This window comes from Myotis myotis, unplaced genomic scaffold, assembly GCF_014108235.1.
Source record: "Myotis myotis isolate mMyoMyo1 unplaced genomic scaffold, mMyoMyo1.p scaffold_m19_p_2, whole genome shotgun sequence".
Lineage (NCBI taxonomy): Eukaryota > Metazoa > Chordata > Mammalia > Chiroptera > Vespertilionidae > Myotis > Myotis myotis.
The window spans coordinates 214,260,608-214,286,077 of NW_023416324.1; the positions used below are offsets into that span (position 1 = coordinate 214,260,608).

Sequence of the window (25,470 nt, forward strand, 5' to 3'; positions counted from 1 at the left end):
CCAATTCTCCATCCAGGTCTGTGCCACTGGCGGCTGGCGCCAGGAGACCAAGGGTGCGGAAGTTAAGGTAATGACTTAGACAGAGAGCCCTGCCCTATGTTCATTCCCACCACCTAATCACTTTGTTCCCCACCTTCTCCTCTATCCCTCCCCCCTCAACCCCCTTTGTTTAAAGTACTCTCTGCCTGCTATGGACGGAGTGAGACCTGTCCAGAGTCATGTGGAGGCCCAGCCTCTGGTGGGATGGTCTGGAGGTGGAGCCTTGGGAGGTCCCTGGGTTTGGATGAGGGCCTGAGTGCAGGGCCTTCAGATGGGACATCAGAGACCCCCCAGGATGTGAGCCTGAGTGAGACGGTGGCTGTCTGTCATCAGGGGGCGACGTCACCAGGAACCAACTATGCTGACACCCTCATCTCGGACTTCCAGCCCCAGAACTGTGAGGAGATCAAGTTCCAGTGTTTAAGCTGCTCAGTCCATGGTATTTCGTTAGGGCGCCTGAGCCCAGACACTGCCTGCTATGGGTTGAACTGTGTCCCCCAAATATTCGATATTGAAGTCCTAACCCATTATATAATTATTACAGTGGGATCACAGCAGCCTGGCCCCAACCCAATAAAGCAGGTGTCTTTAAGAGAGGGAGACCTCAACACAGGCGGGCACACAGGGAGAACCATGTGAAGACTGGAGCTACAATGCTGCACGGCAGAAGCGAGGGGAGACGGGAGCACAGCCTTCCCCAGAGTGCGGGGCAGCGGGCCCTGCCCACACCCGGAGCTCAGACTCTGGCCTCAGGACTGGAGAGAACATGTTTCTGTTGCTTAAGCCGCTTGTTTGTGGCAATTTTTCGTGGCGGCCCTTGTGGACGAATGCATAAATCTTTAACACCAGCTCTCATGAAATACTCTACTGGCCATCAAACACTTCCATGTTCCAGCCCTGCACATACAACTAATCAGAAACTACGGGAGGAAGTGAGTGTGGCCTAATTCCTCCCTGGATGACATGATCCCTGCTCCTCTGAGACATCAACCGCCTAAGTACCACGATCCCCAAGAGGGGCCCCCTCGGGCCACCCACTCACCGGGGGGCTGGAAGAGCGTCTCCCAGAGCCGTTCCGTCTCCTCCTCGGACAGGTAGATGGGGAAGGTGGCGCAGTCCAGCAGCAGGTGGCAGGCGGCAGCAAAGGCCTCCCTGCAGGCCTCGCTGGAGCCGCCCAGGTCAGGGACCACCTGGTCCACGGCCCAGTCTCCCTTTGTCTGGCCAGGGCTGCTGGGCAAAGGTGATGGTGGCTCCACATTTTTGGTCTTAAATGGAGACCCTCGAACTGTGAACCAGTCTGAGAGCATCTGCTTAAACTGGGGCACGCTGATGGGCCTGGCGTCCCACGAGTTCTTCCTGCCGCGGGGGCTGGGCTCTGGGGCCCGCGGCTCGCCCCCGTCCCGCTGGCCTGTGGGCTCCACGGCCCTGCTTTCCTCTCCGGACGCCGTCAGCTGGACCCCAAAGATGTTCTTGTGCGCAAAGTTGTCAATCAGCTCTTGGAGGCAAAAGAACGTCCTCTGCATACTCCCGCCCGTCTTCCAGACGTCATCTCTTTCCGGGGAGACTCTGGGGACCCGCAGGTGCTCCGAGAGCTCTGGCGACGACGCACTGAGCCCGATCCCGCTGTCCTCAGACTTCAGTGCAGGAAATGAAGCATCTTCATCACCTGCGATTACAGCCTTTGTGTCTAAAATTAGGTCATTTTCACCTTTTACCGGACTCTGCAAAAAACGGAAGTTTATAATGTGCATCTTGTAAGACCAGGCGGTTCAACTATCAGCCGAATTAGGCAAACCGTAAATGTACTCTTCCTGGTTTTAAAATCAGAATTCTCTACACCAAGAGGACCCCTGTGCATGGTGTATAACACAGTGAAGACGGCACACCGGCCGGGCAGAGGCGCAGGCCCCAGGACAGGCAGACAGACCGCCATGCTCTCCAGGTTATTTATTTAGATTCTTCAGCATTTAAAAAAACGTAGTTAATGCCCCAACCGGCTTGGCTCAGTGGATAGAGCATCGGCCTGTGGACTCAAGGGTCCCAGGTTCGATTCCAGTCAAGGGCATGTACCTTGGTTGCGGGCACATCCCCAGTAAGAGGTGTGCAGGAGGCAGCCGATCAATGTTTCTCTCTCATCGATGTTTCTAACTCTCTATCCCTCTCCCTTCCTCTTGGTAAAAAAATCAATAAAATATATTTTAAAAAAAAACGTAGTTAAAAACAGTTTGACAGATTTAAAAATATGAATGATGAAATTGGGCTGAGGGTAAAATAAAGACATGAAGAAATAAAATAAGAGGAGAAAGCTAGAATAAAGTTTTCATACACACGTACACATAACACATATAAACACATCCACACATATGTATGTGTATAGTAAGTCCTCACTTAATGTCAATACATTTTGCAACTTTAAACAAAATGATGTAAAAAGAAAGCGATTTATCAGAGACTAACTGATATAAACAGGAGTCAAGTTCCCATGGCATCTCATTGTTATAACAAAATGATGCCGTTCAAAGACTTGCTGTGTTTGTGTGGCTTTCCAGAGGAATGAAACATCAACCTTCAATGAACCAACCTCTTTTCTTATACTGTTACTTAGGTAATACTACATTAATTTTAAAATTCCTCAGCATATAACCTATGGTGCTTTCTAGGGAAGACTGAAATTTGTAGACTGCACATACTTAAATTTATATCTTAAGTCATTTTTAGAACATTTTTCTCCAACAGCTAGAGCAGAGCCTCTGCCCCAGTTTAAGCAGATGATCTGCCATAACTTTTGGGGAAAATAAGGACTAACTTTGCAACCGAGGCAGCAGTTGGTACCTAGTCTGTGGGCTGAGACTCCAGTCCCTCACACAGCTCATCCTGTGGGCAAGGGGCGGGGGTTACCGTCCGTGCTAAGAACTTCCACAGAGTGAGGATCTGAAAAGCGTATTGTAGATGTTCCTTATAGATCGCCCAGTCCTACCTATGCTAACTGGCCCTGAATTTCTTTCTGCTCCCAGGAAGGCACAAGCTCCTTCCGACTCAGGACCATTTTGGCCGCTCCTGGCACGTACCGAGTTTTCGCTCATGGCCTCTGCATCCAGGTAGGAAGGCGGCATCTGCACCTTGCTGAGCACCTTGAAACACGCCTTCAGGGCGTGCGTGAGCTCGGGCAAGCTCAAAGCCTCCATGTTCTCGGCCAGAGGCTGCACCAGGCAGGCGAGCACCTGCGGGAGGTACTGGGTCTGCACCTCAGAGTACAGCTCCTGGGAAGCAGACACGGGTTAATGAACGTGGTTCGGCTTAAATCAAGGGAAAAAATGCACCTCATGACGCTTCTTAGATCCGTTTTTTCTAGAGCATAAGGAAGCTTCATGTTAACTCCTAAATCAGGAAACAAAACAGTTTCTTTCTGATCTGGACAAATCATGGACTCTGTCTCCTCCTTTCAAGTGGCTTTCCCCTTTCTAATGGGAAACCACGGCCACGTTTATTTCTGCATCGAGGCGACTAGCTTCCTTGGGGAAACTGGCCAACTACAGAAGTGTAAGTAGGAAATACATTCACTCCCACTCCTGAAACAGCGTGACGCCCAGTTCACCATCGCTTACATGACGTCAGCTCAGCCCCCTTAAAGCTGGCTCCAACGTTACAACCCCTTTAAAATAAGACATAAGGCCCTGACCAGTTTGGCTCAGTGGATGGAGCGTCGGCCTGTGGACTCAAGGGTCCCAGGTTCGATTCCGGTCAAGGGCATGTACCTGGGTTGCGGGCAGTGGGCACATGCCCAGTGGGGAGTGTGTGCAGGAGGCAGCTGATCGATGTCTCTCTCATCGATGTTTCTAACTCTCTATCCCTATCCCCTCCTCTCTGTAAAAAGTCAATAAAATATAATAAAAAATTAAAAAAAAAAAAAAGACATAAGGACAGAACCTGACTAGAGAACCTCTCTATGCTGATCAACTGAACACTGCTTCCATGTCATTCCTTCTTCGCCGACTCCGTCCACACCTTTGGGAACCCCTGGACCTGCTGGGGATGGACCCCAACATATTAACTGTCATTTTAAAAAATTAGCTGTGCCCTAGCCGGTTTGGCTCAGTGGATAGAGTGTCTGCCTATGGATTGAAGGGTCCTGGATTTGATTCTAGTCAAGGGCACATGCCCGGGTTGTAGGCTCAATGAGCAGGAGGCAGCTGATCAATTATTCTCATCATTGATGTTTCCATCTCTCTCTCCCTCTCCCTCTCCCTCTCTGAAATCAATAAAGGTATATACATAGAAAAAAATAAATAAATAAAATAAGACATAAAATGTAGCAGGTTTGTTAAACAGGCCAATAATACTAATGAAAATGTCATAGAACTCTGGCCAGTGTTGCTCAGTGGTTAGAGCATCGTCCCCTACAACAAAGAGTGGTGGTTCTACTCCCAGTCAGGGCATATACCCAGGTGGCAGGTTTGACCCCTGGTCAGGGTGTGTGCAGGAGGCAACTGATCGATGTTTCTCTTTCTCTCCCTTCCTCTCTGCACAAATCAATGTAAGAAATAAAAATAAAAACGTAACAGCAAGCGCTGAGCCATCCCTCCCCAGCAAAGGCCCTTACCAGGGGAATGACGTCCAGCAGGAACACGAGGAGGGTGCAGAGCTCCGAGACTGTGGGGGCAGGGCTGACGCTCTTCTCCACAGTGGGCCTCGGCTTCGCTGGTCTACGGAAGTCCCAGGAGAGAAAAACAGATCAAGTCTTTCTAACATTTCTTTAATTTTCAATAAAACTACTTATTCTATTTCAAACATAATGAAATGTAGTTTCTATAGTGCCAATCCTTAAGCTTTGGTGCCTAAAACTTTCGAACACAGAGAAGTATCGAGAAGAGCCTTGAGCCCCAGCTGGTTTGGGTCAGTGGACAGAGCATCAGCCCTTGAACTGAAGGGTCCTGGGGTTGACTGTGGTCAAGGTCATATACCTCAGGTGCAGGCTCGATCCTTGACCCTGGTCAGGGCACACGCAGGAGGCAACCAATCGATGTGTCTTCTCTCTCACATTGATGTCTCTCCCCCTCCCTTCCACTCTCTCCAAAAATCAATAAAAAAATATCCTCGGGGGAGGATAAAAAATAAAAATAAATAAGTGTCTTGAATCTGCTTGTCTCCAAAAACAGGTTCATGTTGATGTGAGTGTCATCAGTTTGGATAAGGGTGGTTCCTACCCACATGGGATCCACACCCAGAGATCTGGAACACTGTCAACAGCAACCATTCCAGGCTCCCAGCCCAGCCCAGAGGCCTGCTCCAGGGGAGGAGCCTGGCTGGAGCCTGGCGCAGGCTGGACACCTGTCCACTCGCTACTCCCCGGAGGTCACCACCACCCGAGATTCTGAGCTGCTGTAATTCACCAGATTCAGAGTGACATGAAGCTGACTACAGTAGCTGAAAAATGAATGATTTTATCTGACTAGTTAGCCACTGATTTCAGTAGGGACTTAAGGAGACTGATGATCAAACACTGAGTCCAGTCACAGAGCCACAAAGCCAAGCTTCCTTCACAGATCAAGCCTCCAGAAGGCTGTGCGAGGAAAGCGGATTTATCAGAGCAACTAGGGGATGCACGGGGAGTGGGAGGGGGGACTGAGGGGGTTTCTGTACTTCGACTTTAATAAATGGAGAGGCTCCAGAATTGTGTGGCAAAGATGAAGGGAACCGTCTTCTTTTTTTAAAAAAAAAATATATATTTTATTGATTTTTTACAGAGAGGAAGGGAGAGGGATAGAGAGTTAGAAACATCAATGAGAGAGAAAGATCGATCAGCTGCCTCCTGCACACTACCCACCAGGGATGTGCCTGCAACCAAGGTTCATGCCCTTGACCGGAATCGAACCTGGGACCCTTGAGTCCGCAGGCCGACGCTCTATCCATTGAGCCAAACTGGTTAGGGCAAAGGGAACCTTCTTAATGGCAATGTCTTTTATTCTATTATAATCTTAAGTGAATTCTTTCCAATCGTGTACTCAGCAGAAACCACCCAACTTTATCCCGTTACATGTCATCTGAGCACAATAAGCAGCTATGAAACCATGAAACCCTCTGCTCCTTCCGGAATGCTCATTATCCTGAACTGGACACTCACCTAAAGCAATCCTCAAAACGCCTCGTCATGTAGTCCCAGAGAAAGTCTGTGCTGAGGGAAGTGATCAGCAAATTCACCGTTTTAACAATCTCAGAAGCATTTCTGTTTTCTTTGATTGTACTGTAAAGGGAGAGGGATACTTGTAAATATATCTATGACAAGAGCACCACATCTGGAAAACAAATTCACTTTAGCATTCACAACTTATTTCTAGAGACCGACAAACGTGGTTTAAGATAAAAATGCTACTCACTGTTCTTCTATAGGAAAGAGCATGTACAATGCCACCCTAAACACTCACTATGTCGGCACAGTCTCTTAGAAATAAGCTTAAGAGCTTTCGTAAAAAAAAAAGGGGGGGGGGTGTAGAAAACCAGTTTTAGTCCCACCGTAGGCAATGAGATACTCTCCTGTTGAAATAACATGGCACAATCCCGCAGGGGGGACATCTGGCTGACACTTAAAAGTGCATCTTCTGACTCAGAAATTGACTCTGGGGATTTACCCCACACAAAGCTTTGCACACAGGATACACTGCAAGGTCATTAAAAATACTGAAAAGCGCCTCAGTGGTTGATCATCGGCCTAGGAACCAGGAGATCACGGTTCGATATCTTCGAGTACTGTTATATTCTACAATGGGCATGTACTGTTTTCACATTCAGAAAAACAATAAACTACTCGGGGAAAAATAAAGCAAACGCTAAGAATTATTGGTACACTGACAATTAAAAAACCAGAAAAATCGCCAAAACCGGTCTGGCTCAGTGGATAGAGCGTCAGCCTGCGGACTGAAAGGTCCCAGGTTCGATTCCGGTCAAGGGCATGTACCTGGGTTGCGGGCACATCCCCAGTGGGAGATGTGCAGGAGGCAGCTGATCGATGTTTCTAGCTCTCTATCTCTCTCCCTTCCTCTCTGTAAAAAATCAATAAAATATATAAAAAAAAAAAAAAAAACCCAGAAAAATCTTTCAATCGATTTAAATTTTCAATATACCCAGTGCCAATTCAGGCAGAAGGAAATTATATCAAGAGTAAAGTAACAAGAGGTTGAACTATCTTAAAAAGAACAAAAACAGAAGGAAAAAAAGAAGAAAAACAAAACATAGGGCTGATAGATAACCAGACACTTCGGGTCAACATGTCTGCTGTCTCCCAAATCCTCCCCTCCCTCCGCCCTCAGGGTCCTGGAGCACGTGGCCTGGGAAGCCTGTACCTTGACCCCCAAAACTCCTCATCTCCTGAAGACTCATGTCCCCGGCTCCCCTTCATGGCCTTCCCCACCAGCCTCCCCCCTGTAAGTCACTGCTGGGTCACCTAGATCCGCCTGCCTCCATTGACCACTCCTCATACTTGACCAATAAATACGGTCTGTGCTTCCCAGGTTAGGGCAGGGATAAGATGAAACCCCCTTTAGACTCCTCCCGAATTCAGGTCAGTCACTTCACGTGGACCGACTCATCGTCACGATGACCTAGGCTGCATCTCCTGTCCCAGATCTGCACAATGTATGGTAAACAACAGAAGTGAAATCACGGCATTTGGGAGGGAGGAAGAGGGGGAAGTGGGAGGCCCAGCCCAGACCTGGTCAGCAGACTCCCACTCTGCGTGTAGCTAAGCTGGAGATCGGAGCCAAGCGCGTCTCTGCAGTAGGAATAAAAGGCCCGGATGACTTCGAGAAACAAATCCCCAACCACCTGAGGCCCTGCAATGAAAAGCAAAATGGCCAGAGAAAGGTTAACAACCCATTTGTAAGTCAGTAAAAGATACACACGAAATGTATCGAGCAAGCATGTCAAACTCATGGCATGTGGCTCTGGCCGTGAGTCTGACATGCTTGGCATAGAGTAACTCTATATACAGATGATTTATACCGTTTAAAATGCTCAAAAACTTACTTAAAGTGTAGCAATGACAGCGTTAGCTGGGGATGAGCACCCCTGAAAATGGCCAATATTTTTGTAGAGCTTACTGCGTGCTGGACACTGCTCTAAGCCTTTTATGTCTATGAACTTATTTAATCCTCACAGCAGCCGCATGACCAGGTGCTAAGTTGATGTCCTGATTACAGGTAAGAGGACTGAGGCGGAGTTCAAGTAACATCAAGCCAGATTCTGCTGGGTGGAGCACGGCGCATGCATAATGTTTTGTTTTGTTTTCCTTGTCCTGAGCTCTCTTGTATTGTTAAAAATTGTTACTGAATTTATTTGGTGACATTGGTTAAGTATGCGCAATGTTTTATTCATTTATTTTTTTAAAAAAACTTTTTTTTTTATTGATTTCAGAGAGGGAGAGGAAGAGAGAGAAATATCAATTGAGAAAATCATTGATGGGCTGCCTCCTGCATGTGCCCTACTGGGGATCGAGTCTGCAACCCAGACATGTGCCCTGACTGGAATAGAACCCTGACCTTCTGGTTCATAGGTCAATGCTCAACCACCGAGCCCTGCTGGCCAGCACCTTTCTTGAAAATAAAACCGAAGCTCATCTGAAGTCTGATGTTTGAGGAAGACCTGTTCTTACAAAGTCGGCGCTGTGAGTGCTCGGCAGGCACCCACGCGACACGCACAGGAGCTCAAAGGCTCTTCCTAACACAAATGTCCAAACCTCCGTGTGAGGCTTTTAAGAGGTGCCCAGATAGGATACCGGAACCCCATAACACGAGTAACGTACTTCAAGATTCTGAAATTCCAAAGGTTAACTTCTATTTGAAGGGAGTGCTGACTTCCTCTCGCCGTGTTTAATTCCCGTTTCTAACAGTACCTATTTCCGGCTTGTCCAGCAGGCTGGTGAGGATGCGGAAGGGCCTCAGGTACGCAGCGTGGCGTTCCTCTGCGTCGGCGTCTGAGAACTCCTGGTGCAGCAGCTCAGCCAGACCCTGTGTTTTTGAAAGCCACATGTGAGGACACTGTATACCGTGGCGCATGACATGACTGGCGGTTCTGGGACAGAAAGGAAACCGGGTGTGCAGCGCTGAGGACACAAGTGCTCCTGACCGGGCGCCAGCAACGCGCCCGGCGCCTACTCTGAGGTCCCGCAGAGAAACATTCTGAAGTGCATGGTCAGGAATGGGGGTTGACTTCCCAGAAATGCTCCTTTACCTCAACTAGAAGGTCCTTGGAATATTTTTCAAAAAAATACGAGGACTGGTCTTGGTAAGAACTTGAGGTTTCGGATTCTGGCATGACGGTATTTCCTTTGATGTCTGAACCTGTGAACAAACAAGCGTCATGAGCTTGAAGAGATCTGCACACAGAAAGAGCATCAGCCTGTGCAAAGGTCTCATGCTACAATATTTCTAAAGATAAAATTCCTCCGACAGAACACAAACCAGATCCCCAAGACAAGGCACACGACCGCCCTCCCGACGGTGGAGAGCTAAGGGTCGGACAGACAGAATTACATCTCAATGGGCATCAATTCGGTTTGTCCCACGAATTCAGCCCGATTGTGTTTGACAGGAGTGATTACCAGGGTCTAAAGGAGTATCATTTTTTAAAACCAGTGTTTATTTGGACACCATCACATGACATCAAGGCATTCTCATCTGTGCGTCCTTCTGAACCCTGGGCAGGTCTGAGAGGTCCGCAGAGCGAGGAGCAGCGTCCTCGTGGGACAATCAAAGAACCTGAAGCTCCTGGGGCTGCGGCAGGACACAGCGGGACCAGCCCCACTAGAGGGAGGGATGCACTGAACAAAACCATCCTTTTGATAAAAATGCTTAAAGATTCACAGTGAGCCCTAACCGGTTTGGCTCAGTGGATAGAGCGTCGGCCTGTGGACTGAAGGGTCCCAGGTTTGATTCCGGTCAAGGGCATGTACTTTGGTTGCGGGCACATCCCCAGTAGGGGGTGTGCAGGAGGCAGCTGATCGATGTTTCTCTCATCGATGTTTCTGGCTCTCTATCCCTCTCCCTTCCTCTCTGTAAAAAATCAATAAAATAGATTAAAAAAAAAAAAAAAAAGATTCACAGTGAAATCCTTCACAAGCTTCCACGCAATGACTTCTGAGACTTTCATAACCAGGGGAGAGGGAAGAAAAGGTCAGGGACTTTCTGGCTGTGGTGTGGTAAGGTCTATGTGTTGGGGGTTAATAACTACTCTGTATGATACCACGTTGGTGGATACATGTCATCAGATATTTGTCCAAACCCACCGTATGTTACTACACCAAAAGCGAGCCCTAATGGGTGCTACGGACTCTGGGAGATGACACATGCCACCATAGGCTCATTAACGGTGACAGATGTACCTCCCTGGGGGGCACGCTGACGATGGGGAGGTGGTGCCTGGGTGGGAACAGGGGGTGTATGGGAAGCCTCTGTCCCTTCCTCCTAATTTTGCTGGGAGCCTAAAACTGCTCAAGAAAAATGAAGTCTTTAAAATCATGAGTCTCAGCCTGTGACTTCCTGGACCCCGTCCCTGTGAACTGCCGGCAACAGTCAAGGGCTCCTTTCCTACAGTTCACAGGCTGCGAGGCACAGCAGCACCGCCCTGGGTGCGCACGCGCTGTTATCCAGGCGTCTCCCGAACATCTCAGGCCACACGCACTCCCATCTGCGCAGAACCGCCTTTCACACGCAGTCCACGTCTGCGGCTTTTCTCACAGCCTCGCCCTATGGAACTTCTCCATAGCAATGGCCTCTACTTGGATAAGGTTTAGCGGCAGTTTTCGCGGTATTCCAAGCTTTTTAAAGTGGAATTCGGTTCGAATTTTTTAAATCTCATGTGTTACCTCCCTGTTTTTAAAGTAACAGCTGCCAACCAGGCAGAGTGCGGTGGGGACGGCAGGACCCAGGCGCCCAGGGCCACAGGCACCGGGTTATGTCTCCGCACGGGAGGCCTCAGACACGTGCCAGCAGATGGAAGTCTCTGCCACCAGTCCGCCCGGGAGGTTTCCCTGTACTTCGGTCGCTGTGCGTCGCAGTACCTAGCAGCCACGCGTACAGCCGTCTGTTGAGAGACATGTCTCTCCGCAGCAGGGTCTGGGCGGCGGCGGCCAGGATGCGCACGACGTCGGGTCTGAGCAGGGGGATGGCTCTCTCCTCGGAATCCTAGCAGGACAGGAAGACGGTCAGGTCAGTGACTGACCTCCTGGCACGCGGCCCTTCCTCACTGGTCTCCAGAGCTTCCTCCTAAAAGGCAGTTCTCCAGGAGCCCGGGGACAGCAGCTGCTACGTGATCAGCATCTTCACAAATGTGAACAAGGACCTTTCAGAGGCTGAGAGCCCATGGCGATCACAGAGCAGCTGCTCACCGCCCGAGACCAACACTGAGGTTGACCCTGCCCACCGCCTCCTCGGAAATACCAGGGACCCCTCCCTCATAACACCGACTCACCAGACAGGTGTACAGCGGGAAGAAGAAGAGAACTATTTCCAGAGTATTTCTCTGCACCAGAACATTGGAGTCCAACAGTGACGCGCACAATGCCTTCACCTATGAACGATACACAACACAGATGTTTCATTCCCAAGACGTTTCATGTCATTTGCAAGCTACTCTTTGGTCACAGAAAGGAAAGTAACTTTCCCGGGAACTCGAAGCTGCCCTGTGAAAGCATGAGGGGCAGAACAACAGGTGTAGACATGGGAAGCCTGGGTTCGAGCTCTAGACGCTGGGGGCTGTGAGGTCGGGAGGCAGGACAGGAAGACGGTGTCCTGCTGTCTCATCGTCTCAGAGCCAGAGGGCTTGGACCACATAATCAGGTTCTGAGACCTCGAATTCTATGACTCCAGAAAGGAATGTCTTTAGGTTCCAATAGACACTTCTGGCTAAACTCAAACTCCAAAGACATTCATTGTATCCAAAGGACTCCACACCCACTCAGTACCTGTTTTGAGCGTCTTTTCTGTGGCACAGTTGCAGAGTGGGTGATCAGAGTATAAGACAATGTCAATAAAAAGCTAGGAGAATTCAGCAGAGAGGGAGAGACCTTATTCTGGAAAAACCAGGAAGCTTTGTGGGAAAGCTCACAGGCAGGAAGCATCTCCGTGGAGACCTCTGGAGAAGAGGGGCGGGCAGCGAGTGCAGGAGGGGACCCCGGGAGCAAACACAGCATCCCACCCAGTTTCCAGGCTGGGCTGGGCGGTGGCTCTGGGAGTGGGGGGCCGGAAGGGGAGAGTGAGGTATTTGGTGGGTTGGGAGCAGACTGTTAAGAACACTCTAGAGTTTAGACTTTGGGCAACAGAAGCCAGATATTTTTCACATAGTGTAGACATGAGCAAAGCTATGCAAGCCTCTTAGTAATGGAAAGGGAGGGGAAGGGTAGGGAATGGGAAGGAGAAACACCAGTTAGAAGTTATGCTGTGGTCTGGAAGCAAGACTGCAGAAGTTGGAGCAGGACCGTGAGCATGGAGAGAGACAGACAGGTGCGGTACCAATGGGCAGCAGAGAGAGGACGTATTTATGAGGCTCTCCGGGTGCTAAGCACAGTGCAGGGCGTGTCATCAGTCTCTTCACTGAACCCTCAGAGGGCCCGTGAGGAAGACCTATTATCCCCACGCTGCAAAGAGGAAGGGGCTCAGGGTAAGTAATTCACACCAAGCTGCTGCCTTTCTCACAGCTGAATTCCATTGCCAACGTTTTCCGTTCCAAGCGTGGGTGCACCACCAGGTGGCGCTACACAGCAGGCCATTAAACACTCAGGTGCGTTTGGGAAAAGAGGCCAAGCCCCGGGAAGTTCCTGTTTTAAGGTCCCGAGAAGGCGTGTCCCAGCCAGGGAAGAGAGCTGTCCTCGAAGGGGAGGGGATGGGCACCAGAGGAACCCCGACAGTCTAGGTTAGAGAGCAGCCAGAGATGTGGCTGGGGTGGGACCCAGCGGTGGCCAGAGGAGGAGCCTCCCGGGGCGAGCGGGGCTTTATAAAGCGGCAGAGTCTGTGCAAGGCTCTCGGGAACGTCACCGCTAACAGTCTGCTGAAGAGCAGGGCCTCCTGCAGGGCCCCTCGCCTGTGAACAACACGCATCCGAATATACACACTGCAATGCGTGTGTTAAAAACGGGCACCGCCATCCTGGGGTTCCTTGCACCTGAGGACACCCCCACCTCGTCCAGCTCAGCTGCTCATCCTCACACACACTCGGACTCCACTGACGTCCCTCTGTGGCCCCAGTGACAGCCCGGGACTGCGTGCCCAGCGGCCGCCACCCCCAGCGAGAAGCCAGCACCCACCGTGAGCTGGTGGTCCGTCCCCAGCATGTGCTTCTGCTCCTTGCCGGGCGAGTCCCTGCTGATGTGGCCGACTACAAAGAGCGAGGCGGGCAGGCGGACGGCCGGGCTGGCCAGCACACTCCCCCAGAGGGCAGCGTAGAACACCTCTTTGCCGACCACCAGGGACAGTCGCAGGAGCAGGGCGTCTGTCCTGTGGACAAGAGATCACAGAGTTTCAGGGCTCCTCCCCCACGTGCCCACGCCTCGCGGTGCTGCTCCAGGAAGAGCCCGGCTCGCTCTCCGGGCCGTGGAAAGCACTCTCTGAGCTGCTGCTCTCGTCTTTCTGTTTGCTCACCTGCCACTGTCACTGCATCTGCTAAAACACACACTTCCTGGGAGCTACAGCGTCCTGGCCTACAGGCAGCATGTGACAGGCCACGTTGTGGCAGCACCCCTGTCACCGCAGCACCCAGTTCACCGCAGCACCCAGGTCACCGTAGCACCGAGGTCACCGCAGCACCGAGGTCACCACAGCACCAGGGTCACCGCAGCACCCGGGTCACCGCAGCACCCGGGTCACCGCAGCACCGAGGTCACTGCAGCACCAGGGTCACCACAGCACCGAGGTCACCGCAGCACCCGGGTCACCGCAGCACCGAGGTCACCGCAGCACCGAGGTCACCACAGCACCCGGGTCACCGCAGCACCGAGGTCACCGCAGCACCGAGGTCACCACAGCACCCAGGTCACCGCAGCACCAGGGTCAAGGTCATTGCAGCACTAGGTCCCCGCAGCTATGCAGCTACTCACAGGCTCTTAACAAAGGAATGTGGTCAGGATCAGTGTGCAGGCATCAGGGGTTAGAAAGCCAGCGTGAACACTAAGGCCTAACACTGGCCCAAATTCCCATTCCTCCGGTTCTCTAACCAGCAACACGACACTGTGGGTCACCCGCCTGCCTGAGCCCCGGCCTACCTCACCCCCTTGCATTTCCGCCAACATGACACCGTGACCCACCACACCCCGCTCATGTCCTCGCACAGTGCTTGCTGGTGGTGTCGGCTCAATTCCGGAGAACTTTGAAGAAACAGCTGCCAAACTCTCTCAAACAGACAGGGATACAGTGACAAAAACATCTTGTGCGATCGCCTCAATTACTGTACCCAGACGTCCGGTCAGGGATTCTAGAACGCGCGCCCAGCATCTCCCTCGGAGAGCTGGCACTGAACGACTTCTGGGGCTGCAGACACTGGGCTTGGCTTCCTGTCCCAGCCCATCTACTCAGTGGCCCATGCAGCTTTACTCGCTCTGGGTTCAATGTCAAGAAACCACAGTGTAAGGAAAAAATAGTGAACCCCCATTTCTCAACTAAGAGAACACACAGAAACACCCCAACTATTGATGCCCTTCTGTCATCCACTCTGACAGATTTTTTAAATGCAGGCCATTTTGGGAACTGGTGTTCATGTCAGACAATGGAAAAAGCACTTCACACACAGACATACATGCACCTGGCTGGTCAACATGAATGAGCCAGAACCTCTAGGAAGAGCCTGGGTCTAGGAGTCAAGAGACAGAGTCTGGTAAAGGTCCTCTCCCTGACCCCTCTGTGACCTTGACCTTTCACCTCACCATGGGCAGCCACTGGGCATGGTGGTCAGGCTTTGAAATGGCAGGGAGCCAGACTGCCTCCTAAGGCAGCGGATCCAAGTGACCCCACCCACAGTACACGTGATTCTCCACCAGAACGGAGAGCTGCACCTGCCCACTCCATGTGACAGCTGGAAACGGTCAGGCTTACATTCCTGATGGGCTGTCAAATCCCACACAGATCCTGGTGACTCAAACCACCCTTGGTCACTAGACCTGCCCTCACGTCGTTGACTGCTTGGTTCCCTTGGCTAGCAGACCCTGGATCAATTCCTTGATTCCACCCCTGCACGCCCCCTCCCCACCCCAGGGCAGCCCCCACACCAAGGCAAAGGTGGGGTGACTAGGGACTGGCGTGGAACGAGTGGTGGGTGTGTAATCACATGAAAACTGCTGCCAGCCAGAGGTTGCTAAGCCTCCCGGGCGGGCTGCACGTGGCCCCTGAAAGCGATCACATGAGCAGAGGCTGCCTGCTCTATTCATGTGGGAAAGCCCCCCATCAGCTCTCCAGAGAAGCGGGACACGGTGTACACTCCGCAGTCTGAATGGTGTCTGCCCTCTCCCGCCGAAGCAGGGACGGAAACGCCTGCCGTGTCCGCTTCACAAATTTCTCCAAGTGCTGCTGAAAGCGTCCAGCCAGCCTGCTAAGCATCACCTTTTCACGCCCTGCCCAGCACGGAGACCTGGCCTGGCTTTCTTATTGGCAAGCAGCCTAGTGCGGCAGGAAGGACTCGGATCTGCCATTCGTGGGTCAGAACCCCGTCACTGTCACTCGGACTGAGACCCGGAAACCTTTCCTTCCTCCCCACCCGTAAAAGGAGGTGTTCCCAGGAGAACACGGTACTTGGTCAAGCAGAGACCAGACCAGATATGTACACGGTTGGCCCCACTTCCACACCTGGCCCTGCTCCGTGCATCTCTGCACTTTCCCCCAGATTCTCCCACAAGACGCCAACGGCTTGGCCCACGACAGCCTGGACGGGCGGAGCCGTGGTGCGCTGAGACCCACCTGTCGTAGATCTCCGAGCCCTCCTCCAGGCCGGGCAGCAGGCCGATGACGAAGGCCTGGAGACTGGGCAGGAGCAGCCTCTGCAGTGGCAGGAAGTACTTCTCATACAGGCCCAGCAGCACGGGCCGCACCGACATGGCCGCATGTGCCAGGAGCGGGAACAGCCCACAGCTTGGGGGAGAAGAGGCGAGAGGGTGAGTGAGACCCACTCAGGAGTTCCAGATGGGCAGCCACCGGCGTCCAAGCTGGAGATGCAGACCCCTGCCTGTCCTGAGATGGTCAGGACGCACTGCCAGCACCGAGGGGGCCACGGGCCAGCACACACCCAGACCCTTAGAGAGATGTCTGGAGGACGGGCTCCGGGAGGTGAGCCGTCGTCTCCTGGTGACCGCTGCACACCCCTGAGCTCTGCAGTTTGTCACTCGCTGATCTTGTGAAGGAAACACGGGTTACCTGGATAATAAGGGGGCCCTGGGGAAGCTGGCGTACCTGTACAGGAACAAATCCTTGGCCAGCCATTTGGTGCCCACAATTTTAAAGATGATCTCATAGGTTTCCAGGGCCTTCAGGTGCACCCCACTGGGCAGGGCAGGGTGCAGGCACTGAGCCAGTCTCTTGCTGATGAGGAGCCGTCGTGGCAACAGGGAATACTTCAGGTTGCTCTGAAGAGCCTGGAAAACAAGAGAAACGCACGAGGAAGAAGATGATGACCATAGCAGACACCAGCAGGCCCAGGTGGCTGTGAGAGACGAGACAGAACAGGAGAACAGAGCGACTGGACGAGGGCCTGGGGCACCAGCCAGGCTCCGGCACACAATGTCGGGGACGCCCCCAATGCTGGGGAGGAGGCAGGCTCCGGGCTTGAGAGCCAGGGAAAGCTGGCTCCCTCCAAGTGACTCACTGTCAGGCCACACGTGTGCACCTGTACACGGTGAGGCGTGTGCTTCCCTGGGAAGGCCCCGTCTACACAGAGCAGGCACACGCATTCCACGTGGGGCGAGGTCACCTCCGTCCCTGGGAAGACTGTGCTCCCTGGATGCCCCTGGCCCCCTGTCCAGGGAGAGGCGGAGTCTGAATTGCCCCTCACAGCCAGGTGGTACCCAGAAGAGATGGGTGGGGACCCTCTCGGCTGTGACTCCTGGCACCTTCCCCAGTCAGTCCTCAGCTGGGACACAGGGCCCTGCTGGCTCCAGGGCTGCGTGTCCCCAAGCAGGACCCGGGCCCTGTCTGTGCTAACGTATCCCTGGTGTGTGCTTACGGGGTGTGAGCGGTCAACGCCGACCATCCAGGCGCCAAGCACCATGGCCGGGTGAGTCCTCGTGACTCAGGCTTAAAATACTGCGTGTCTGTCACTATGGCGGACGTACTCACACAAATATTTACTGAAGGCCGACAGGGTGAAGTCCACACTCCTTAAACCAGCCACTCGAAGGCCTCCACAGCACGCCTCCTGCCGCTTCAGCTTCACACCCTAACAACACAGCCCCTGGCGGCCTCAGCTGACCCTCGCTGGCCCTCTGCCCGAAAGGCCTTCCTTCCCACCCCCTGCTGATTCCTCACACGAAACCAGCTCGGTGCCCCTCGTGGAGGCAGAATGGTCCCCTCCCACATTCAGTTTCTCCTCCACTGGGTTCCACGTGCACGCCTGCCACCGACTTACAATGCTGTTCCAGCAATTGCCTGCCTAATGGTCTGACTTAGGCGGCCGGCCACTCAGAAGGAGCAGGTCTGTCTCCCTCTCTGCTGTCTTCAGCCCTCTGTGCCTAAGCACAGTAGGCTGCCTGGAGGAAGTGGCACACTCGGCAATGCCAACTGCACTCTGCCGGTGAGTCAGAGCCGCTGGCCCCCGGACCATCTTAGGACACAACAGCTTTATAAACAAACAAAAAGATCCCACCTCTAAAATAAATACTGACGCTTCACAGGAGGTAAAGGGATGGGAAGGAAAAGGGTATTTTTCATCAGAAGCCTATAGTCTAACTAAACTCTCAAGTTCAATAAAACTACATTTTTTAAAAAACTAGTGACCTGGTGCACAGATTCATGCACACTGAAAGGAAATTAGAAGGTGGCCGGTGGGGCGAGACTGGGCCACATGGGCTGGACACGCCCTGGAGCCAACCTCCCACAGTCTCTCCCCAGCCGGCTGCACCCGGGGTGATGCCGTGGCTCAAAGGGCGTCTGCAGAGTGTGCTGCGGGGGGGGGGGGGGGGGGGGGGGGTAGGGGGGGTCCTCTGGCAGGTGGGGTCCCTTGGCCTGGCCTGTGGGTATCAGGCTGAAACCAGCTCTCAGACATCCCCCAAGGGGTCCCAGAGTGCGAGAGGGCACTCTGCAAAGTTACTGTCGTACAGGGTGTAGAACGCAAATTCGAGTGTGCAGTAAACCAGATTCGGGGCCGACAGTGCCCCAGCAGCAACATAACCCACGGCTAAAGGTAGAATTGCAGGGCCCCGCTAGGAATCGAGCTCCCTTCTCTCTAGTTTTGGGGTGTGTCACCCGAGAACCACCACTGCCAAGTCACTGCAGCTTGGCAGCTCCTGCATTGAGTGTCTGCCCCCTGGTGGTCAGTGTGCGTCATAGCTACTGGTTGGACAAACACTTAGCATGTTAGCCTTTTATATACATAGATAGATAAGCTATTGTGGCTGAGTTGGTTGATCATCATCCTGTGCAATGAAAGGTTGCCAGTTCAATTCCTGGTTAGAGAATATGCCAGTTTCAGGCTCAATCCCAGATAGTGGGCTTGCAGGATCTATGTTCCATTCTCACACCGATGCTTCTCTCTCTCTCTCTCCCTTCTTTCCTCTCTCTCTAAAAATCAATAACAAATCCTTAAAAAATAGATAAACTAGAGATTTACCTTGAAACATTATTTTTCAGAGTCTAATATCTTAAAACAAAGGTAAAGCCAACAGAATATTTACATGTGCTTTTATCCAAAGAACCCAAAAAACAAACAATGGAGGGAGGAGGTGATGGAAACGCATGCTGTTGGCTTTGCCTCCCCCATGCTCCCCTTCCGGGGCCGGGGATAGAGCCTGCAAACTGGGCACATCGCCCTGATGGCGAATCGAACCCCTAACCGCTTGGTTCATGGGATGACTCCCAACCAACTGAGCCACACCGGCTGGGGTCCAAATCTGACCTTTGCTCTGTGAGTTCTAAGGTCACCTGAGGTGCAAAGGAGACACCCAAGTGTCTGTTTGCCTTGGGCTGTGCCCACCGTTAGGTCTCATTTCTCTGCCCTCCTGAGCCTAGACGAGGCATCTAGACTCACGCTGGCCAGTGAGGTGAGTGAGGTCACTCGTGGCACTTGTGGCACAGGCTTTAGAAGTCATATTGAATGAAAATTTTTCGCATCGTAGGACCGGAGTCGGAATCTCTCTGTACAGAAGACTCGGAATGCTCCCGGCCCTGGACTCCCCAGGCTGCGCTCCTGCTCCCAGTGACAGCACACGGAGGAAACAGGATTGTGGCCCCCCTAAAAACACGTTCTGTGTGAGCAGCACAAAGCAGCATCCCCAAAACATGCTTGATGCAGAATACACCCAACTCTGGGTGTCATTAAGGAAAGGTGCTTTCTCCTCATAACCCTGTGCAGCTTGGGGCAGGGCCAGTGAGGGAGAACCAGCTGCTATGACTGAATTTTTCTTCTCTCCCCCGACAGCTGTTGCAGAGGTTCCCTCTCGCCCTGCCAGCTGTTGCAGAGGTTCCCTCTCCCCCCTCCAGGTGTTGTAGAGGTTCCCTCTCCCGCCAGCTGTTGCAGAGGTTCCCTCTCCCCCCTCCAGGTGTTGTAGAGGTTCCCTCTCCCGCCAGCTGTTGCAGAGGTTCCCTCTCCCCCCTCCAGCTGTTACAGAGGTTCCCTCTCCCCCTGCCAGCTGTTGCAGCCCTGACCCTGCCCTTCTCCTTCCAGGCTCTGTCCCCTCACTTTGCTGGGAGGACCCTCTCCAGGGAGAAAGGCGTAGAGCATGGTTCCATTGTTGGGGGAAGTTCCATTGTTTGGGTTGTGTTTTTCAGGAAACCAAAAACCCAAAGTGACTGGTCACTGAAAAATGATGCATATTGAAAACATTTTTTGAGACACGTTCTTCTACAACTATAGAATAAATATCTCAGGAAAACAAATTCATTGGGAAGGAAAAAAGGGTCATGTTTCCAAAATCACTTTTTAAACATCTAAAGAGAAAGGAGAAACTATAATTAAACAGGAAGTTAAACCTCCTTGTTTCTTTCGCTCATGGACTACACTAGTTTAAAAGTACTGCTTGCGCTATCGTTAAGGCATAATCGCAATATTTTTAACCTCACCGGATTCATGGGCTCAGCAAAACAAAATAATAAAACACAAAATAAAAGTTTGAAAAAATAGGCTGGACCCACACCCGAGCTTCACTAACAGAGACCAGGAAGTGTCTTACTGGCTCCACCCAGATGGCGCCTGTCATGTTGATTTACTGTGACACAGTCTGACCCTCTCTGGGACTTGTAGCCGGTCCAGAATGGTCGTGGGAGAAACACCATAAAAACCCCAAAGGGTAGACCATGGGCTCAAAAAGTAATTCAATTCACTTAAAGTGATTCAAAAGCTGATTCAGTAAGTTTTATGTTGTGCATATTTTACCTAAAATGGTTAAGATGATAAACTGTACGTGTATTTTATCACAATTTTTAAAATGTTAAAGGTAGTTTCACAACACGGGCGGGGGAACTGTGTGTGATTGTAAACTGTGTTAGCCTGTGAAATGAAATGGCAAATGTTCCCTTTCCCTATTGAGAGCCAAGCACCGAGTGAGGCTGACTCAGAGCGCCAGGTGCTCGTCGCCAGTTAAAAGCATCTCCATCAAGCAAACGGCAAAACACCGCCTGGCTTCCTTCTGGAAGTCGGCCAGCTTTATAAGGATGCTCGTTTCCTGCCGCGAAAACAACGCAGTACAGTACGTGAGTAAGACCGGCCAGGTGGCAGCGGCTGGAACAGTCATTAAGCATTTGCCACGGGCCTTCCCTTCCAGAAAGAAGGGCAACAGAACAGGACTGGCCAGGGCCTCCCACATGAAAGGAGGCCAAGCACCGACGCTGAGTGTGTCCTGCCTCCCCTGAGACGGCAGTGGCCTGGCCACCTTGCCAGGCTGGGTGAAGTGGGGAGTGACAGCTGGAGAAAAAGGCACAACACGGGTGGGGACTCACGGGTGGCCAGTGAGGTCAGCTCTGTTTAACTGGGGGACTGACAGTGTTCGACTCCTCTGTAAACGAGGCGCTTCCTCCTCCAAAGCGCCACCGTCACCGTCACCGTCACCGTCACCACCACCACCGCACGGCAGCAGGGCACCAATCATCAACTCAGCAGGTTCCGACAGCCACCCCCAGACCCCAGGGGCACTGAAGCCCCGGCAGCAGCTCAGACAGCTGCGTCAGAATACACTGTTTCCTTTTTAAAACTCTTCTTTTGAATCCGCTTTACCTTGTCGCAGTGAATATTGACTTGCACTTTCTGGGCAAACACCAGGCCAGGCCGCAGAGGCGGGCACAGTGTGGTGGACGTGCAGCTGGTACTAAGCATCTGGACGTACCACCTGCTGGAGCCCCGGGCCTGGCAGCTCACACTCACTTGGAGCAGTTCAGCTGCTGGCTGGCTGTGGAAGGGGCGCTCTGCTGGTCTCACTCAGAGGAAGAACCCAGAAAGGCAATACTGGGGACACGATGGGGGACATGATGGGGGACACGGGGCCCACTCTCATCGGCTGTGCAGCCATCACAAGCAACCTGACCACCCGGCTTCACACACAGAAAGAGTGCCGTCACCTACCATCGGCAGGTCGTGGGGGTTAGACTCGTGCCGAGTGTCATTCTGTCTGCACTTGCCCAGTGTGTCAGGGTTAACACTCAACACCCGCGCACGCACACGCACGCACGCACACGCACACGCACACACGACAGGAGCGCCATGGCCCCCCAATCTCCTGGTTAAGATACCGGGGAAGCGACACGCTGTCTCACAGACCACCTACACCACAGGTTCCAATTCTGCTCTTTATTCTGCCCCCCCAGAATTTACTACAGCCTGCACCCTGTAAAAGCCACTCGCCCTCACCACGGTCACCCATGTGCCCCGTCTTCCGATGAAGAAACACAGGTGGCTGGTGGCAGGCTTTCCGTGTCCCCAGGCTCACGTTTCACTCATTTCTCAGCCGCTCAGCACTCCCTGACATCCGCACCCTCACCCCTGCCCCATGTGGGCCTCCCAGCCGCCCTGGCTCAGCTGAAATACTGCCCGTGGGGCTGGGAGGCCTCAAGCAAGTCTGAGCTTCGGTGTCTCCATCAGCCTCTTGACCTGACCCTTGCAGACTACAGCACTGTTTCTATTTGCATTTAGATGTCTGACTTATTCATCACTAATTTACTCACTGAATTTCTGTGCTCATGCAGGCGTCCAAGAAATCTAACCATCACTACTAGTAAAGCCTTAAGAAAATTCTTTATTCACATCAACTCCTAGCAAGTGTCCTTTTTAGTTTTCAGGTGTCCTTTTTATTTATTTATTTATTTTTTTCAGGTGGCCTTGAATGCAGAGGCAATCACTAAGGCTTGCTCCCCCCAGCGCCTTCTCAAACCCTCTGTCCAGTAACTGATCTGGAGCTGACACTGTCCGCTGCCACCCGGACACTCCCAGGCTCCGGGGGGGGGGGGGGCTCACCCCCAGGCATCAGCCTGAGGGGTTCTCCTACCAGGTGAGGCAGCAATCACCTTGCTCCAAACCTTCCTGGAAGCTCCATGGCTTCCTGCCCTCCCAGAACAAAACCCGAGACCGGCCCTGGTACCTCCTCCCTCCTCTCCTGTCACCTCTCAGCCAGCCACGCCCTCCCCCACTGCACCTTGGACCCAGGCCCAGGCCCCAGATGGCCTCTCCAGCAGCTCACTCACTGCATCCAGGCCTCTGCTCAAACCTCAAATGTCACGTTATCAGAGCCATCTCTGTCTAACCTAGCACCCATCCTTCTCCCTTCCTGGTTTACTTTCCTCTTCGCTCTGAGCACATTTCTGTTCGCTGCCTGCCTCCTGCCACCACCGCCCTGCGCCCTGAGAGTAGGAACCCCGTGTTGACTGCTGTGTCCCCAGCACCCAGGTGTTCATGCCTCGGTCCTGTTCCTGTATCAGTTTGCCAGGCCTGCTGTAACAAAGCACCACACAGCACGCACAGCAACAGAAATGCGCCCGCAGAGCCTGCAGGCCCGAAGTCCAAGGTCCCGGGGTGGGCAGGGCTGGCTCCTCCCGAGGCTGCGGGAGGCTCTGCTCCAGGGGCCTCTCTCTGTGGAGTCAGCTGGTAATCTCTGGTTCCTCGGCTCATCGTTGCATCACCCAGCCTCTGCCCTCATCCTCACATGGTGCCTTCCCCACATGCGTGTCTGAGTCCAGATTTCCCCTTTTTACAAGGACACCAATCACACTGGATCAGGGCCCACCCTAAATGACTTCATTTCCACTCTATGTCCTCTGTAAAGACCCCCTCTCCAAATGAGGCCACCTTCTGAGGTACTGGGCGTGAGGACCTCCATTTTTTTTTTTTGAGGATATAATTCAACCCATAAAAATCACAGCCACACGACATTGGGCACGTGAATCTTCACCAGTAAAACGGGGCTAAGAATTGCAGCCACCTCACTGGGATGAGGAAGACAGTGCCCCTCACACACAGAGGTGAACCCTGTCCCTTCTGTGAGCCTCGCAGGCACAGGCATGAAAGAAGCTCAGGTGCTGGGCTCTGCAGCCAGGCGACCAGGGTCTGAGTCCTCCCTCCGCCACTTGCTGGCCATGACCTTCACAAGTTGCTTAGACTGAGACCAATGTCAAGACAGGCTGTGAGGATTACAGTAACGCAGGGCAGGTCCTCAGCACACGGTACGCTCTCTAGGAGTGTCGCCTGTCACAGGCAGGGCTGAGGTAGGGACAGTGTCACCCTCATCCCACCGATTTCTTGTAAATTTTTCACGGGGGCTGTTCCCACTCACTGCCTAATCACAGCAGCAGGACAGGAAGCTCGAGCAAAGAGGACACAGTAGTGGGATTAGAGGACTGGGTACCAACTGGTACAAAAACTGGTGTTTTTAAACTTTTATCCAATACGACTCACATCCAAATGCCTTCACACATCTACCTGATCACACTAACCATCCCAAAGTGACCCCTTCTCCCTGCCCACCCACGGAGCCAGCTCCTCCGGTCTCCCCACCCCATCCTTGCCTCACATCTTACGTCTCCTCAAGCTGAAGACCCGGGAGAAAGCCTGGGAGTCGCACTTGGCTCCTCTTTTTCTTACACCCCACATCTTATCCACAAGGAGTCCTGTTAGCTATTCCCACCAAGTCTGTTCGGAAATCCACCCCTGCCCCACAGCACCACCTCCTTACGGAACAGCTCTGTGGTGTCCCTATCTCTGCCTCCCCGACCCCTCCCGTCTCCCGACCCGTCCTGTTTCCTGCCCCAGGGAGCAGCTGGAAGTGGTTCCGGGAAGCCAGGCCATGCCCTCTGCTCAGCTCCCAGGGCTCCCTGAGGACTCGGTGGCCGCTGTCAGGCTCGCTTTAAAGGACCTACAAGACCAGGAGCCCTCCCCACCCCTTGCCGCTGTGGCCTCATCTCCTATGCTCTCCCCAGCCCTCGCTTGCTCCGTGGCCTCACTGGCCGCAGACATGGCACAGCCTCGGAACTTGGTCAAATGGCACCTTCTCGGCAAGGCCTTCCTCGATGAACCCATTTAATATTGTGCCATCCCCCCAACACTTACTGTCTCCTCCCTCCTTACTGTTCCCACAATACTCATCCAGCTAAGATCCCAGGTGTTTTGTTTATCGCCCAGCTTCCCCTTTGCTCTCTGCTGTACCCTGATACCTAGAACAGTACTGGCATGTTGTAGGCGCTCAAATATCTATTGAATGAATGATGAATGGCCAATGCTTGAAAAGCTCCTTAAAGAAAGGTTGTAACAGCCCTAACCGGTTTGGCTCAGTGGATAGAGCATCGGCCTGCAGACTGAAGGGTCCCAGGTTCGATTCCAGTCAAGGGCATGTACCTTGGTTGTGGGCAAATTCCCAGTAGGGGGTGTGCAGGAGGCAGCTGATCGATGTTTCTCTTTCACCGATGTTTCTAACTACCCTCTCCCTTCCTCTCTGTAAAAAATCAATAAAATATATTTTTTAAAAAGAAAGGTTGTAACTGTACTTGATAACCTGCATTTAAATTCCACTCCGAGGGATATGCCCTGAAGAAGGGAGGACAGGTGCTCAAACAAAAATTTGTACACAAATGTTCATCGCAGCACTAAACAGCCTCACGGTGGAAACCTAAAGGTCACCGACGGATGCATGGATACACAAGATGTGGTCTGTCCTTACTATGGAATGTTATTCGGTCATGAAAAGGAATACAGTACTGATACATCTTACAACTTGGATGAACCCTGAACACATGCTAACTGCAAGAAGCCAGACACAAAAGGCCACCTGTTGTATCA

The 25,470-nt window shown here is 52.6% G+C and overlaps 1 protein-coding gene across 12 annotated transcripts in view; it reads right to left on the reverse strand.

The window, feature by feature from the left end:
* The window catches only part of DOP1B (DOP1 leucine zipper like protein B), a 60,967-nt gene that overhangs the window by 29,233 nt on the left and 6,264 nt on the right, over positions 1 to 25,470 (reverse strand). For 8 of the 12 annotated variants that reach the window (XR_004973969.1, XR_004973971.1, XR_004973970.1 and 5 more), the window contains 12 exons: positions 16,458 to 16,639; positions 15,969 to 16,139; positions 13,331 to 13,520; positions 11,500 to 11,598; positions 11,090 to 11,213; positions 9,262 to 9,371; positions 8,924 to 9,038; positions 7,745 to 7,865; positions 6,161 to 6,280; positions 4,640 to 4,742; positions 3,108 to 3,299; positions 1,082 to 1,760 (listed from right to left, as the gene is read on the reverse strand). Coding sequence is in view for 9 of the 12 variants with exons in the window: in XM_036348831.1 (XP_036204724.1) it covers positions 1,082 to 1,760; positions 3,108 to 3,299; positions 4,640 to 4,742; positions 6,161 to 6,280; positions 7,745 to 7,865; positions 8,924 to 9,038; positions 9,262 to 9,371; positions 11,090 to 11,213; positions 11,500 to 11,598; positions 13,331 to 13,520; positions 15,969 to 16,139; positions 16,458 to 16,639 (2,206 nt within the window). In the remaining 3 variants the exon portion in view is untranslated. Of the gene's footprint in view, positions 1 to 1,081; positions 1,761 to 3,107; positions 3,300 to 4,639; positions 4,743 to 6,160; positions 6,281 to 7,477; positions 7,592 to 7,744; positions 7,866 to 8,833; positions 9,039 to 9,261; positions 9,372 to 11,089; positions 11,214 to 11,499; positions 11,599 to 13,330; positions 13,521 to 15,968; positions 16,140 to 16,457; positions 16,640 to 25,470 lie in introns of those variants that run through there. The other 4 variants (XM_036348833.1, XM_036348838.1, XM_036348837.1 and 1 more) reach the window with 4 other exon arrangements.